The sequence below is a fragment of the Puccinia triticina genome, chromosome 16A (genome assembly GCF_026914185.1).
Source record: "Puccinia triticina chromosome 16A, complete sequence".
NCBI lineage: Eukaryota > Fungi > Basidiomycota > Pucciniomycetes > Pucciniales > Pucciniaceae > Puccinia > Puccinia triticina.
The window spans coordinates 1,895,184-1,907,426 of record NC_070573.1 but is presented as its reverse complement, the minus strand read 5'-3'; the positions used below and the strand labels follow the sequence as shown (position 1 = coordinate 1,907,426).

The window sequence follows — 12,243 nt, the reverse complement described above, 5'->3', positions numbered from 1 at the left end:
GGGTACCTCCCAGCTTTTTCTAGTAGTAATCAATCTCTGCTCTGGTCATTGAGGGGATTAATTACTCCTCTCAATGACCACAACAGACCTGGTCATCAAGAGGAGAAACACTCCGCCAATGACAGGAGCAAACCGTTCAACAAGAGGAGTGATGAATGTTTTGGTCTGGTCATCAAGGGGAGTCTTTACTCCTCTTGATGAGTACTTGATTCCCTCCATGACAGGTCTGCTCCTGTTCACCAAGAGGTGTGTTTCTCCTCTCAATGATTGGTTTTGTTCTGGTCATCAAGAGGTGTGTTTACTCCCCCCAGGTCATTGAGAAAAGAGTAAGCACTCCTCTCAATTACTAGAGCCCAGTCATGAAGAGTGTTCCTCTTCTCAATGGTTGTGCAAGCGGGAGGGTCCTTGCGCCCTGCAAGCACAGGGAGGGACTTGTGTTAAGCTCACACATCCTCTACTCTCTAGGTTCCACTGAGCTATTTATCTGGTAAAGCTGAGCAGGCACACTGCGCTGATTTTTGCACAACTTCACAAGGCAGAGATGATGAGGTGCAGCTACTGGGTGTGCAATGGAGAAAAATACATGAAACATTGTGTTATACTCCAGGTGTAGCAGTGCAGGATAGATGACTGAAGGTGTCCAAATGTCACTTGTCCTCAAGTGATCAATGTTTTTTTTTCTGGTGTTGAAGCCAAGGCTGTCTCAAGTCCATCCAGAGAAGTTTTAATACCCGTGGATGTCATGTGATGTGCCACTAAATACAAGCAGAAGTGTTCAGCTATTGAAATCAAAAATAAAAAACCAAGGCCAGATTGGTAAAAGTACAGAGCTATCTTCTGGAGAGTGAATTAGCCAAAGAACCGGAGCTGGGTCATGTAAGCACCACCAACCACATCAATATATATTGGTATTTTACCGCGGTGGTATATGAAATTGTAAGAAGAAAAAAAACAGAGGGGGATACATTATGTTTTTTTCTGGGTTGTTCACGTCTTGAGGATCATCAATTCAAGAAATCAAAGTCTATACATCAAATTTGTTTGATTATTCATAGCTGAACGTCATATGGATAGGGGATTGTGTGGGTGTGTCTTTGGAGGCAAATATGAAAGATACAGAACAGAAGATACAGAGATCTGGATATACGAAGTCACATAACCCTGCGCATCGTGACCGTTGACGATCCAGTGGAGATCTCAGAATCTGATGATAGATCCAACAAACGATTAGAATGACAAAAAGAACAGACGTTAATTGATGGCGAAAGAGGAACCAAGAAAAACAACTCGTGATAACGATCCCATCTGTCAATGTCCAACCCTGATCAACAAACAGGGGTATCTTGCACTGGCCGCCAAGAGAAACAAGCCCGGTATAAGCGATGGTCGATTAGGGCAGTTTGGCGGCAGCGTCGTCGAGTTCAGGAGGAGGGCTGGGGTCGAGGATGTGGAACTTGAATCCGGCGCGGCCGAAGCGGATCCATTCGCCTAAAGGATTGTGGGCCGTAGGAACGATCGGACGTTTCAACATCGGCTCTACCTCTTTTTTTTTCCCCAACCCCGAGTGTTTTTTTTTTTGTAAGGAAGATGGAAGAGTAAGTCTCCCTTCTACGAGATCAGGGGTGTAGAGAGAAGGAAGGAGAGGAGGAGGAGAGCACTCAAACTGTGTCCATCTTCTTCCTGGACTGGCTGGTCTCCACCGATGATTTCTCCAGCAAGAGTGCCAACGAGAGTGGGTGGTCCCGATTTGACGAGGGTGTCGTCGGCAGGTGCGGGAGGGTCATCGCCAGCCGGCTGTTCCTCGCCGGGCGCATCGTCAGCCGGAGCAGCCTCTCCCTCCCCTCCGTCCCCTCCCCCTTCTCCGCCGTCCCCACCGGCTGCTTCCTCGTCGGCCGCAGTTGGAGGGGCAACCGATTCCGCACGCTCGCTGGCCGGCGGCGCTTCTTGCTCCTCGACCACTTCCGTTGGAGCCCGCACACTCGGAGCCACCGTCCCAGGACGCACGCTTCCCGCCACGGACGGCGCTTTGACGGTTCCTGCTGCCGATCCGGCTCTGCTTCCCGCCACGGATGGTGCCTTGGCCGTTCCCGCCACCGAGCCCGTTTCGACAGATGCTGCTGCAATCGATCCGGCTTTGGGAGTCCCACAAGCTGATGGCGCTTTGACGCTTCCCGCGACCGATCCGACCTTAGCAGTTCCCGCGACCGATGGTGCCTTGGCGCTTCCGGCAGCCCCAGGATTCTGAGAGTTGCCGGCTACTGATGGCTCGCGTAAACTTGCTGCGCGGGAGGGGTCGCGTACACTTGGAGCGCGGGATTGCGTGTGGTTGCTGGGGGCAGCCATAGTGCCCGGTTGACTGGGTGCGATGGATTGGGCACGGCTTGCCGGTGCGGAGGGTTGTGGGGCGGCCGAGGGTTCGTGCAGACTGGCGGCCGTTCGAGTCGAGCGTGCCTTTGTGCTGCCCGCCACTGATGCCGCCCTGACCGTTCCTGCTTCAGACGGCGCCCTGACTGTTCCTGCGGCAGAAGGCGCCTTGGCCGTTCCCGCCACCGATGCTGCCTTGGCCGTTCCCGCCACCGATGCTGCCTTAGCCGTGCCCGCCACAGATGCCGCCTTGGCCGTTCCCGCCACCGATGCCGCCTTAGCCGTGCCCGCGACTGAGCCAGGCTTCGGAGCGTCATCCTGCCCGGCTGGCCCATTCGAAGCCATCTCGGCGGCTCTGACACTAGCACGTATACTTGAAGCCCTCGAGGCTCGGATGTTGTCCATGAGCGACTGGGCATGTAGACTAGCAGCGACCGAAGCCTCGCGTATGTTGGTCGTCATGTCACCCGCTAGGGAAGGTCGGTGTGAATGGAGATGACTCAGCGGCTCGAGTGCCGGCGAGAAGGTGCCGTCCCGGATGCTGGTCGGCTGGTGCAAGGTCCTAACGGGAGAGCCGAAAGGCGCACTGAACTGTGATCCCCCACACTCCTCGCCGGCCAACTCACCCAAATCTCTCGGCGAGCCCCGGCCGAGCTGGCTTTGCCGGGACCGGCTCAGCTCCCGGACCATCGCCGTCTCTGCCTCGGCCAGCCGATCGTGCTCCTGGATTCCGCGCGAGACGGCACGCAGCAGGCCGGTGAGCTCCTGGCTCCGCGCCTCGTTCCGTTGATTGATGGACTCGACCAGACTGGCTAGCTCCTCATCCTTCGGCTCGCCCGCCTCCCATCGGGTCACTCGACTCTCGACGTCCGTCGGTCGCGGCGAGGCTGCAACATCTCCTCCTGCGACCCAACATCAACCGTCAGAGCCGAATTCATAGCTCAGCACAGAAAGTGTCCCTCACCTGGTCTTCCCGACCCCGCTTGTGAGCGGGGGAGACTCTTCCCCGAAAGGATTTGCTCACTCGACTGATGAAGTCGAAGGGCTTCCTCTGCAAAAAAAAAAAAAAAAAAAAAACTCAAAGACTTTTAAGGCTTCCCTCCCTCTGAAGGAAGCATTGTGAGAAGGGGAGGACTGACCTGTTAATGGCTCGGTTCCAGATCTAGCGGCCGGGGAGTGGTGGACCGACCAATGTACTGAGGGCGCCCGACTATGGGAACGCTTGGAGGAAGCCACTGTTGCTGAAGGAACACACAATAATTCGTGTCAGGATGTGCAATCAAGTTCAAGGCTGAAAGAAAAGGTGGGACTGGTTTACCAGTAGGGGCACGGTCCACTGGCGCGGGGGAGGGGGGGAATGAGGCCGGCTTCGAATGCCCTCGAGAAGAGGATTGGTTGCGGGGAGTATGACTAGCTGAGCGATGAGCTTGGAGGTGGGGATAATAAGGGCGGGATAGCAAATAGAGCAAAACAAGAATGTCTGAGTCTCCGGGTCTTCGCCATTTGGAAAAAAAAAATTATGATGAGTGGCGCATTACCAGTTTGTCTCTCAGTTGGCCCTGAAGCAGTGTGGTCCGAAGATGGTTGATGAGGAGTCGACCTGCGGGAGGGAGAATGCTCCCCGACTTGTCGGTTTCAGAGAGGCCACACATGATCAGTTCCTCTTGGTTTTATGTAAGGAACCGGGGAGATGGGTGAAACTTCAGAGGCTGACCTGGTGCTGTTTTCTGTGTGGGTTCACGATTGGAGATACTCTCATCTAAGCTTCGGAGTATCTCGGATAACTCGGAACCTATTTCTTTGTTGCATCAAAACACCCAACTCGATCATCAATAAGAATGATCGGGATCAAGTGTGGCAGGGAGCTCATCACAAACCGTTCTGATTCTGTCGCGGGGAATGCTGGCTTAGCTCCTCAGGCCTGTTCCGATACCGGCTAGGAATGTATTCGGTTGGAGGGGAGGAGAGGACAGAGGAGAGGAATGGTCTTTCAGAGATCACTGGGGAGCTTAGTGGAGTGAAATGGCTGAATGGTGTTCGAGTGGGGCGTTGGCGGTCATGAGGAGCGCGTTGGCTTTTCCCGGTGCCGGTCGGCTCTTCTGGCCCATCAGTCAGATCTATCAGTGGGCGGCCTATCAAGAGTCCTCAAGCCGGGGCGGGGTTAGCTTACTATGCTCTAACAGCACGTGAGAGGGAGGGACTGACCGGATAGGTCGTGATTGGTCGAGTGATGATTAGACATGCAAGGTGAATCTGGATGGAACACAAAATATTTATTTATTGTTTGGTATGTATGTATGGATGTTAAGCGAGCCGGAATGGGGGAGGGGGGGGGGGGGGGGGATGGGGATGGGGATGGAGAGTGAACTCAACCGTCCAAGAGGCTGTACAGCAGCGAGGAAGAAGCAGAGTGGGCGGGCGGGTTGTCGAATGAACTGAAGTCAAACTCGGGTGGTGGGGATGGGGGGAGCTGGACGGCGGAGGGCTCGAGGGACAAGCTGCGCCTGAACGGGCGTGGAAAGCTGATCTGGCGGGCTGATCTGGGTGCGGGGGCTGGGGGCGGCAGCAGGGGATTGAGTTTTCCAGGGAACACTTGCGGCGGAAGGTCGGTGGGCGTGGTAGATGGGGGAAGCTGCTGATGGGTAGACTTCACATCCGGCTGCTGATTGTCGCCGAGGGTGGTGGTACTCGGGCCCGACGGCGGCGGAGGTGGCTGCGGGTGAGGACTGGATGGCCGGGCTGGCGAGGGCGGAAGGGAAGATAGATGGTTCAATTCAAGATATTACATATGTACAACAAATAAAATATGTATCCTCTGGCGAGGGAGATGGCCGCCATGGACAGGGTGGAGCTGGATATGATGGCGCGCTCAACAAGGGGAAAGGGTCTTCCTTCAAGATCGATGGCCAAACAAACAAAGCCCATCGATTCTCGATTCAGGATATCCTCTTCCTGACTCTGGGGACGCAAAAGCGAGAGTTTCATTAGGATCCAGGAGAGAAGGCTTGCAGTTACCTGAGTGTTGGCTATCGATAGCATCGGGTGGGAGTGGATGGTAGAGGTCGCCTGCCGATGGGCCGGCGGGCAGCTCGGTCGAAGCCGGCGAGCCGGTGGTGTTGGTCGGGGTGGCGCCGGGGCTGCTCGGCCGTTCCGGCGGCCTCCGGTCAGCCAGCCGGTCGCTTCCTCCGGCCATCGCTCGCTCGAAGCGCACCCGGGCGGGGCTCCGGTCGACCGGAGTGGCCGGAACACTGAGAGAGCGCTGGTGGGCTGGGGGGAGGCTGAGGGGCTGGGCTGGATGATCGGGGACTGCTGGAAACACTAGTGTAAATACCAGGCTGCTCTTCTAGGGAGAGGGAAGATGGAGGTCAGCTTACCACCCACTCTGCTCGATTCCGAACAAGCCGGATCCAAGCGATGACTGGACACCGACCGACCGATGATATCTTCTTGCAAGTCACACATTTGAACACATAAATACATGAACAAACAGATTCAAGGAACGAAGGAAGCCGCAGACATGATCAACAGCCCATGAGCTATGACGCTCTCCCCTGCGGAGTGCAGAGGGACAGCTGCCCAGACACTGACTGGTGAGAGGGAACATAGGGGAGTACACGAAGCATACAGAATCTACACAGTGCCCTTCTTCTATGGGCAGGCTCAGAGTTTCCAGCAGAAGAGATAAGAGATCAAGCCGGGAAGGAAGGCCAAGCTTGCTGATGGGTGGAGCCAATCTTGTATATATAACGACTTACCGTCAAGGTCGGTGTAAGCTGACGATCCCATGGTGCGGTCCTTAGCCAGGGACTGGTCGTCTGTTGACAACAAACACTTGAGCAGGCGAGGGTCAGTTTGGGAATGGGCCGGCAGTGGCTGCTTACCGTAGGAGAAGGAGCGGGTGTGGGAGGCAGACGGCTGCTGGGCCAGATGGTCGGAACGCCGAGCATGGAAGGGGGTGGGTGGCCGGGGATGGAGGCCAGTGCTGCAGGAGGTCGATCCGGGTGCGAGGAGGGGCGGGCGGCGGGCGATGGCGAGACGGAAGAGCGGCGATTGCGGGTGGCGGGCGAACCGGCTGGCGGCGGAGGGCGAGCCGGAGGGGAGAGGGGGCCGGGACTGGAAGGGCAGCAGTGTCCTGTCCATGACAAAATGGATTAATGTTTTCTGTGGCTGGGTTGCTGGGAGTCGGGCGAAGACGAGATGGGTGGATGTCCGATGCCTGCGAGAGTGTGCATAAATAAGCTGCTGATCTGGCCTGCTGCATATGCCCGGACAAATAAATAGATAGATAGATATTTATATATATCTTTTTGCTCATCAACATTCTTCTCCATCTCCATCTCCATTATGGAGTAAATATGGGTCCAGGGCTGGCGGATCTGGCGATCGGTCCTTTGTCCCATCGGGCCGGAGCGGGCGGGCCGGCGGGCGGGCCGGAGGAGCCGCGGGGCATGCGATATGCAATATGGGCGGATATGCAACATGGCAGACACTACTCACCCGGGGGAAGCGAGCAGACCCCCAGCAGGAAGACCCAGCAGCAGGATGGCGGAGACAGCGAAGCGACCGACGAAGAAACAGCTCAAGACGAGCGCATTCAGGAGCAAGAAGAAGATCAAGGAGCTCCTCGAGGAGAAGAGCCAGGCACTCCCCGAGCAGGACGAGGAGGACAACCAGCCAGAAGAGAACACCAAAGCATCCAAGAAACGCAAACGAGAGAAAACACAGCCGGAGGAAGAGGAGAACGAGGATGAAAAACCCAAGCCCGAAACGATCGTCACGACGGCATCCAAGCGGAGGAAGCGGAAGAACGCAGCCAAGCTGAAAGAGAAGGAAGAGATCCAGAAACGGAAGAGCTCGAAACTGATCCTGTTTGTCGGCAACCTGCCCTTCGACATCTCCGTCGAGCGGCTCAAGAGCTTCTTCTCAGAACATTGTGGTCAGTGCCCCCAACAAGCCCATCGCGACACGCAGCCTTTGGCTTTATTCATTTATTTATTTCTGATGGGTATCTGGCAGGGGAAGAGCCGTCGGTGAGGCTGATGACTCCGAAAACGAGCCAGTCCACGGACGGCAAGCCGCCAGCGACGAAAGGCTGTGGGTTCATCGAGTTCGAGAGCTCGGCGGCCCTGCAGAAGGCGCTCCGGCTGCACCACACCCCGCTGAGTGCGGAGACCGGCGGGCCGGCGAACTCGAGGGAGAACGTGGAGAAGAAGGCCCGGAAGATCAACATCGAGCTGACGGCCGGCGGCGGCGGGAGCTCGGAGAACAGGCGGCTCAAGATCCGGAACTCCCTCCAAAGACTCGCCAAGCAGAGAGACAAAATCCTCGAGAAACGCATCAAATCTTCCTCCCTCGAGAAAGCCAACTCCGGCCAGCGCACGGCCGACCCCCAGTTCGACGTCTCCATCAAGCGCGGCAGCCGCCCGAATCCGCTCAAGAAATCCACTCGGCAAGCTACCGCCCGGTTCAAACCCCACTCCAGTGGCGCCAATGCCATCAAGCTGGGGTAATCATGAGCTCCTCCCAGTCGACATCTTTTTTTTTTTTTATACATATATATGTGCTGTAACATTACAACTCCGTAATCCAAAGAGAGCCACACGGGGGCATCATATACAAACATGGTTTCCATCGATTGAGCTGTGAGCTTGGATGGCAGTTGTTAAAAGACAGGCAATGCCTAGTGAGCTGGTCCTCCAGCCGGCGGGCAGTGTGGCGTGAGGCCCGGCCCGTGCAGCGGCCGCTCCCGGGGAGCGCTTGCCGGCAGTGGCCCCGGCATAGGACATGACACGCCACCCACGATGATCCTCCCGGTCCGCCCACACCCCACCCCTCCTAGCACCCTTCGTCCGTCCGGGTTCCCTCGCGCGCATACCCCCCTCATCGCTCGCCGCAGGGTGTGCACATCGTCTCATTCGCTTACCAACGTACGCACCCTGTTTCTTTCTTTCTTTCTTTGCTGTGGAATCCCTAGGATGTCTTGCAGTCTGATCACGGTGTGGCGTTCCTCGGGCTGTGCAGGATGGTCGCACGCCGGCTCACTCGTCGGGCACATGGATGTTCTTCAGCGGTGAGTGCTCCCGGACGGCCATATCCACGGCCAATGGAGCTGAGCACTATGTCCGGCAAAACCCAATCTTGGATTCCGTGCAGGTCTTTATCCGATCAGCCTGGGACGGCTGGACTTCCGAGGCCGTCTACTAGGCTCGACCCCGAAGGTACCGCCTCGCTCTAGGGCTTGACTCACAGGGAGACCGGAGGAGAGATGGACTGATCGCCATGTCGGCTTCTCCGCAGGAGCTGGAGCGCCGCCTCCGGGCCCTCGCCGATCTCGCCGGATACCCTTCTCCGGCTCCGCTCGAGATCGTCCAGCTCCAGCCGCGCGTCAAGGAGGGCGGCGCATTCGTCCGATTCGCCTCGCCTGCTCCCCTCAACCCCGCCCTCCTGCGCACCCACCTTCTCGATAAAATTGGCCATCTCAATCTCAAGCCGTTCTGGCTGCTCAACACACGCCCTGACGTCCACGTCGTCCAAGTATGTTCAATCATTGACAGTCATCGGATATCTTCAGCCGCACTTACCCGCTCTCATCTGTTCCTCAGGGAAAGCCCTGGTTGGAGGTAAGCTCCTTTTGCGGGCTGGTCTTGGCTTGGCCAGTTGCTCATAGCTCTCCCTTTTTTTTGTTTTGACTGCCAAAGTAGGACATGAACATGTTTCCTAACCGGAAGGTGCAAGTCGAATTCGACGGCCCGATCCCCACCCAAGAAGACCTGTGGACATTGTTCCGCCCGGTAGGTGGCACCCGTGCTATTATTGCCCTAAAGCACGAGACTGATATAAGTGATGGGAGCCAGCTTGGCAGGGTTAAGGAGATTCATATGCCCACTCCCAAGGACCCTATCCAAATCGCACACGTCACACTCGACGGGACTCGGTCGGCTGCGATTGCCCGTAGCTGTTTACATGGCTTCGTCTTCCAAGGAGGCCCAGCGGGCAGCTCGACACGGATCAGAATCTTGTACTCGTTAGCCTCCCTCCCGCCTCCACCCTCGTCTCTCCGATTCGTCCCCGGTTGATGCCCTCCCTTTCAGCCCCCGAGTACATGCGAAAACGGCCCGCAATTGGCTCGGCTCCCATCCCAAGATCGTCCTCCCCATCTTGGCCCTCCTGCTCGGCGGTATCAGCTACACCTTCTTCGACCCCGTTCGGCAGTTTTTCATCAAATCACACATGTATGTTCCCTTCCCTCTCCACTTCGGAGAACCCGCCGAACGCTGAACACGCTTCTTTCTCAACAGAATCGGAACATTTGATCTCCAGCAGAAGTGCGCATCAAACTAAGCTACTCCTGGATTGTCCAGCTCGGCTGACTGTTCTTTTCCAGTCCGGTCTTCTCTTGGCTGCAAAAAGAGACTGTCGGTCGCTTGGGCTTCGGGCGTGGCTTGAGTGGAGGCGCGACTGACTTAGCAGGCAGTGCGGTGGAAAAGGAACGAGGCGATGCGGTGAGAGAGTTGAGTGCGGGGCTGTCCGGCACACCCGGTATGTCCCATATCCTTCCCTTCTCTGTGGCAATTCGCTCCCGTCAGTCAGTTCCAACTCGTCATATATCTATTTTAGGCACCTTTTTCATCCTCCTCGGGCCCAAAGGGAGTGGCAAAACCCAAGTTGTCCAGTCTGTTCTCAGCGAAAGAAAGTATGTGTTATATCTGTACATGCTTCTGTTTTTCAAGGCATATCTGCTGAGAAGCCCGTCTTATCTACCTTTTTTTTTTAAAAAAAAAAAAAGGAATTCACTAGTGATTGATTGTGCCAGTCTCGTACAAGATGCAACAAACGATAACATCGTCACATCAGTGCGTCCACCGCTCAACCGGGGCTAACAGCCTCTATCTTCATTTATATACCTATAGACTCTAATAACCCCTGCACAGAACTTGGCCAAATCATTAGGATATTTTCCTCAGTTCTCGCTCTTTGCCTCGGTCAATAATGCTATCGATATGGCTGCTGCCGGCCTAGTTGGCCAGAAAGTCGGGTTCTCGTCTTCCCCAGAAGATCAGATCCATCAGGTTAGATACCATCACTATTTCCTATTGATTGATATACGTGTCGCTCCCTAATAATCAGGTTTGTTTGTTTGTTGCAGATTTTGGATACTGCGGAGAAGGCTCTGAGAGATCTGGCCAAGCAAGCCTCCATCAATCGACAGTACCGCCACGCCAGTCAACAACCCGAAGCGGGCAATTCGCAGTCGGAGAAAGAGAGCATCGTCGATATGTTGCAGCAGGTCATTCAAAGTGTCCCTGTCATTCGGTGAGTACCTATGAAGTTGACGATGAAAGCATGATAGAGGTGTAAGCGGCCAAGAAATGACAATCAGTTTCCTTCTTGCTTGGGTAGGCATTTGAATGATTCAGATGTACCAGTTGTAGTTCTTAAAGAGTTGAGTGAAAACGGTTTGTCACGTCTTACAAGGCTTCCGTCGCTTATCCAGATGGATCCCATGTATTCCTTCTCAACGCACACACACATCACATAGTTTCTCGGCCAACGCCTCCGCCAAACATCAGGTCCTGTGGGAATGTCTTGCTAGTTGGGCAAGTCGACTGACGGAAAATGGAGTAAGCCTTCTTATTTTATGACCCCCCCCCCCCCATCCATCGAAATTTGACGGCTAAAGGTTATGCATTATCTAGACTGCCCATGTGGTCTTTACTAGCGAGAACTCTGGGGCACTGAAACCTCTCGCCCAGGGTCTGCATGCCTTCCCCTGGATAATTGCTCCTGCTTTATCTTACAAGAAGTGTTTGGTTTACGTTGTGTAGCTTTTTCAGCTCGACCGGTCAAATCGATCGTCTTGACTGATGCAACTGCCGATGTAAGCTTTTTGCACACTGATATATGACAGCCAATTCCTCTGGATCGCTAACTGTTTGGGCGGGTTTACTTTTCAGAGCGCCTTGCAATATGTCTCGAAGCGATTATCGCCTGATTCCAGCCGGAAGAGCACCGTGTTGGCTAAGGATTCGAGCCTGATCGAGATCGTTGGCGGGCGCTTGACGGATTTGGACTTGTTGGTTCAGAAGATCGAAAGTGGTCTGGATGTGGAGCGTGCGGTTGAAGAGATCGTGCGCCAGTCGATGGAAGAGATCAAGCGGAAATGTTTCGTCCATGGCGAGCACGGTCAGACCAAGCATCTGCCTTGGGCTAATCACCAGGTTTGGGATCTCATCAAGCGCCTATCATCCCATGATGCGGTCAGTTTCTTTGCGAAAATCCAGCTCAACAATCTGCAGTCTGCTCATCACATCACACTTTGCTTAGGTCCCATTGCATCCAATCTTGAGCGAAACTTTTGAGGATGATCTGTCAGTGCTGTCGGCCTTGGAATCGACCGACCTGATCACCCTATCCACCCACGAGAGTAAGCACGATGTATCAGCTTCTGATTCCCGGGGGGGGGGGAAGCTTACACGGATACATATTCATGATAGACGGGGAAACGATGATCCGGGTGGGCAAGCCGGTCTACCGGACGGCGATCCAGCGATTGCTCTCGCAGGAGCATTTCGCGGCGACGCACAATCTCGGCTGGGCCAAGCAGCGGATGGAGCGGGCGGAAGCGGCGATCGAAAGCAAGCTGCACGAGCTCGTCGAGCTCGGTAAGCTGTTTCCGACGATCTACACCGTCGGCAGCGACCGCCAGAGCTGGCTGTTCGGCTCCACTTTGCCTCGCCAGATCCAGTGGAAGGTCCGCAGGATACTGGAGGAGCTCAGCCGGCTCGAAGTTCTTGTTGACAGCGCTGGGTTGGATGTTCAACGCGCCAAGAGTGTCTTGTCCCGTCCATCCCAGAAGAAGTAGATTCTATGTAAATTAGC

The 12,243-nt window shown here is 55.3% G+C and overlaps 3 protein-coding genes across 3 annotated transcripts; 2 read left to right on the top strand and 1 right to left on the bottom strand.

The window, feature by feature from the left end:
* Positions 1-1,390: 1,390 nt before the first annotated feature.
* On the bottom strand, positions 1,391-6,504 carry PtA15_16A204 (uncharacterized protein; the record flags this gene model as incomplete). Its single annotated transcript, XM_053163872.1, has 13 exons — positions 1,391-1,488; positions 1,665-3,266; positions 3,329-3,415; positions 3,504-3,605; positions 3,683-3,790; positions 3,903-3,989; positions 4,079-4,162; positions 4,242-4,496; positions 4,570-4,617; positions 4,738-5,103; positions 5,380-5,670; positions 5,739-5,810; positions 6,120-6,504. 13 exons carry the CDS (start codon positions 6,502-6,504, stop codon positions 1,391-1,393), a joined length of 3,585 nt encoding a protein of 1,194 aa, XP_053027853.1.
* A 315-nt stretch (positions 6,505-6,819) lies between these two features.
* On the top strand, positions 6,820-7,874 carry PtA15_16A203 (uncharacterized protein; the record flags this gene model as incomplete). Its single annotated transcript, XM_053163871.1, has 2 exons — positions 6,820-7,300; positions 7,381-7,874. The coding sequence occupies 2 exons, from the start codon at positions 6,820-6,822 to the stop codon at positions 7,872-7,874; spliced, it is 975 nt and encodes a 324-aa protein (XP_053027852.1).
* Positions 7,875-8,165: 291 nt separating this feature from the next.
* Positions 8,166-12,226, top strand: PtA15_16A202 (uncharacterized protein; the record flags this gene model as incomplete). Its single annotated transcript, XM_053163870.1, has 21 exons — positions 8,166-8,291; positions 8,386-8,434; positions 8,518-8,582; positions 8,662-8,898; positions 8,967-8,984; positions 9,066-9,155; positions 9,219-9,388; positions 9,456-9,596; positions 9,663-9,689; positions 9,749-9,903; positions 9,982-10,057; positions 10,151-10,217; positions 10,296-10,433; positions 10,511-10,677; positions 10,765-10,806; positions 10,904-10,985; positions 11,061-11,118; positions 11,190-11,242; positions 11,319-11,621; positions 11,689-11,788; positions 11,859-12,226. The coding sequence occupies 21 exons, from the start codon at positions 8,166-8,168 to the stop codon at positions 12,224-12,226; spliced, it is 2,532 nt and encodes an 843-aa protein (XP_053027851.1).
* Positions 12,227-12,243: the final 17 nt, after the last annotated feature.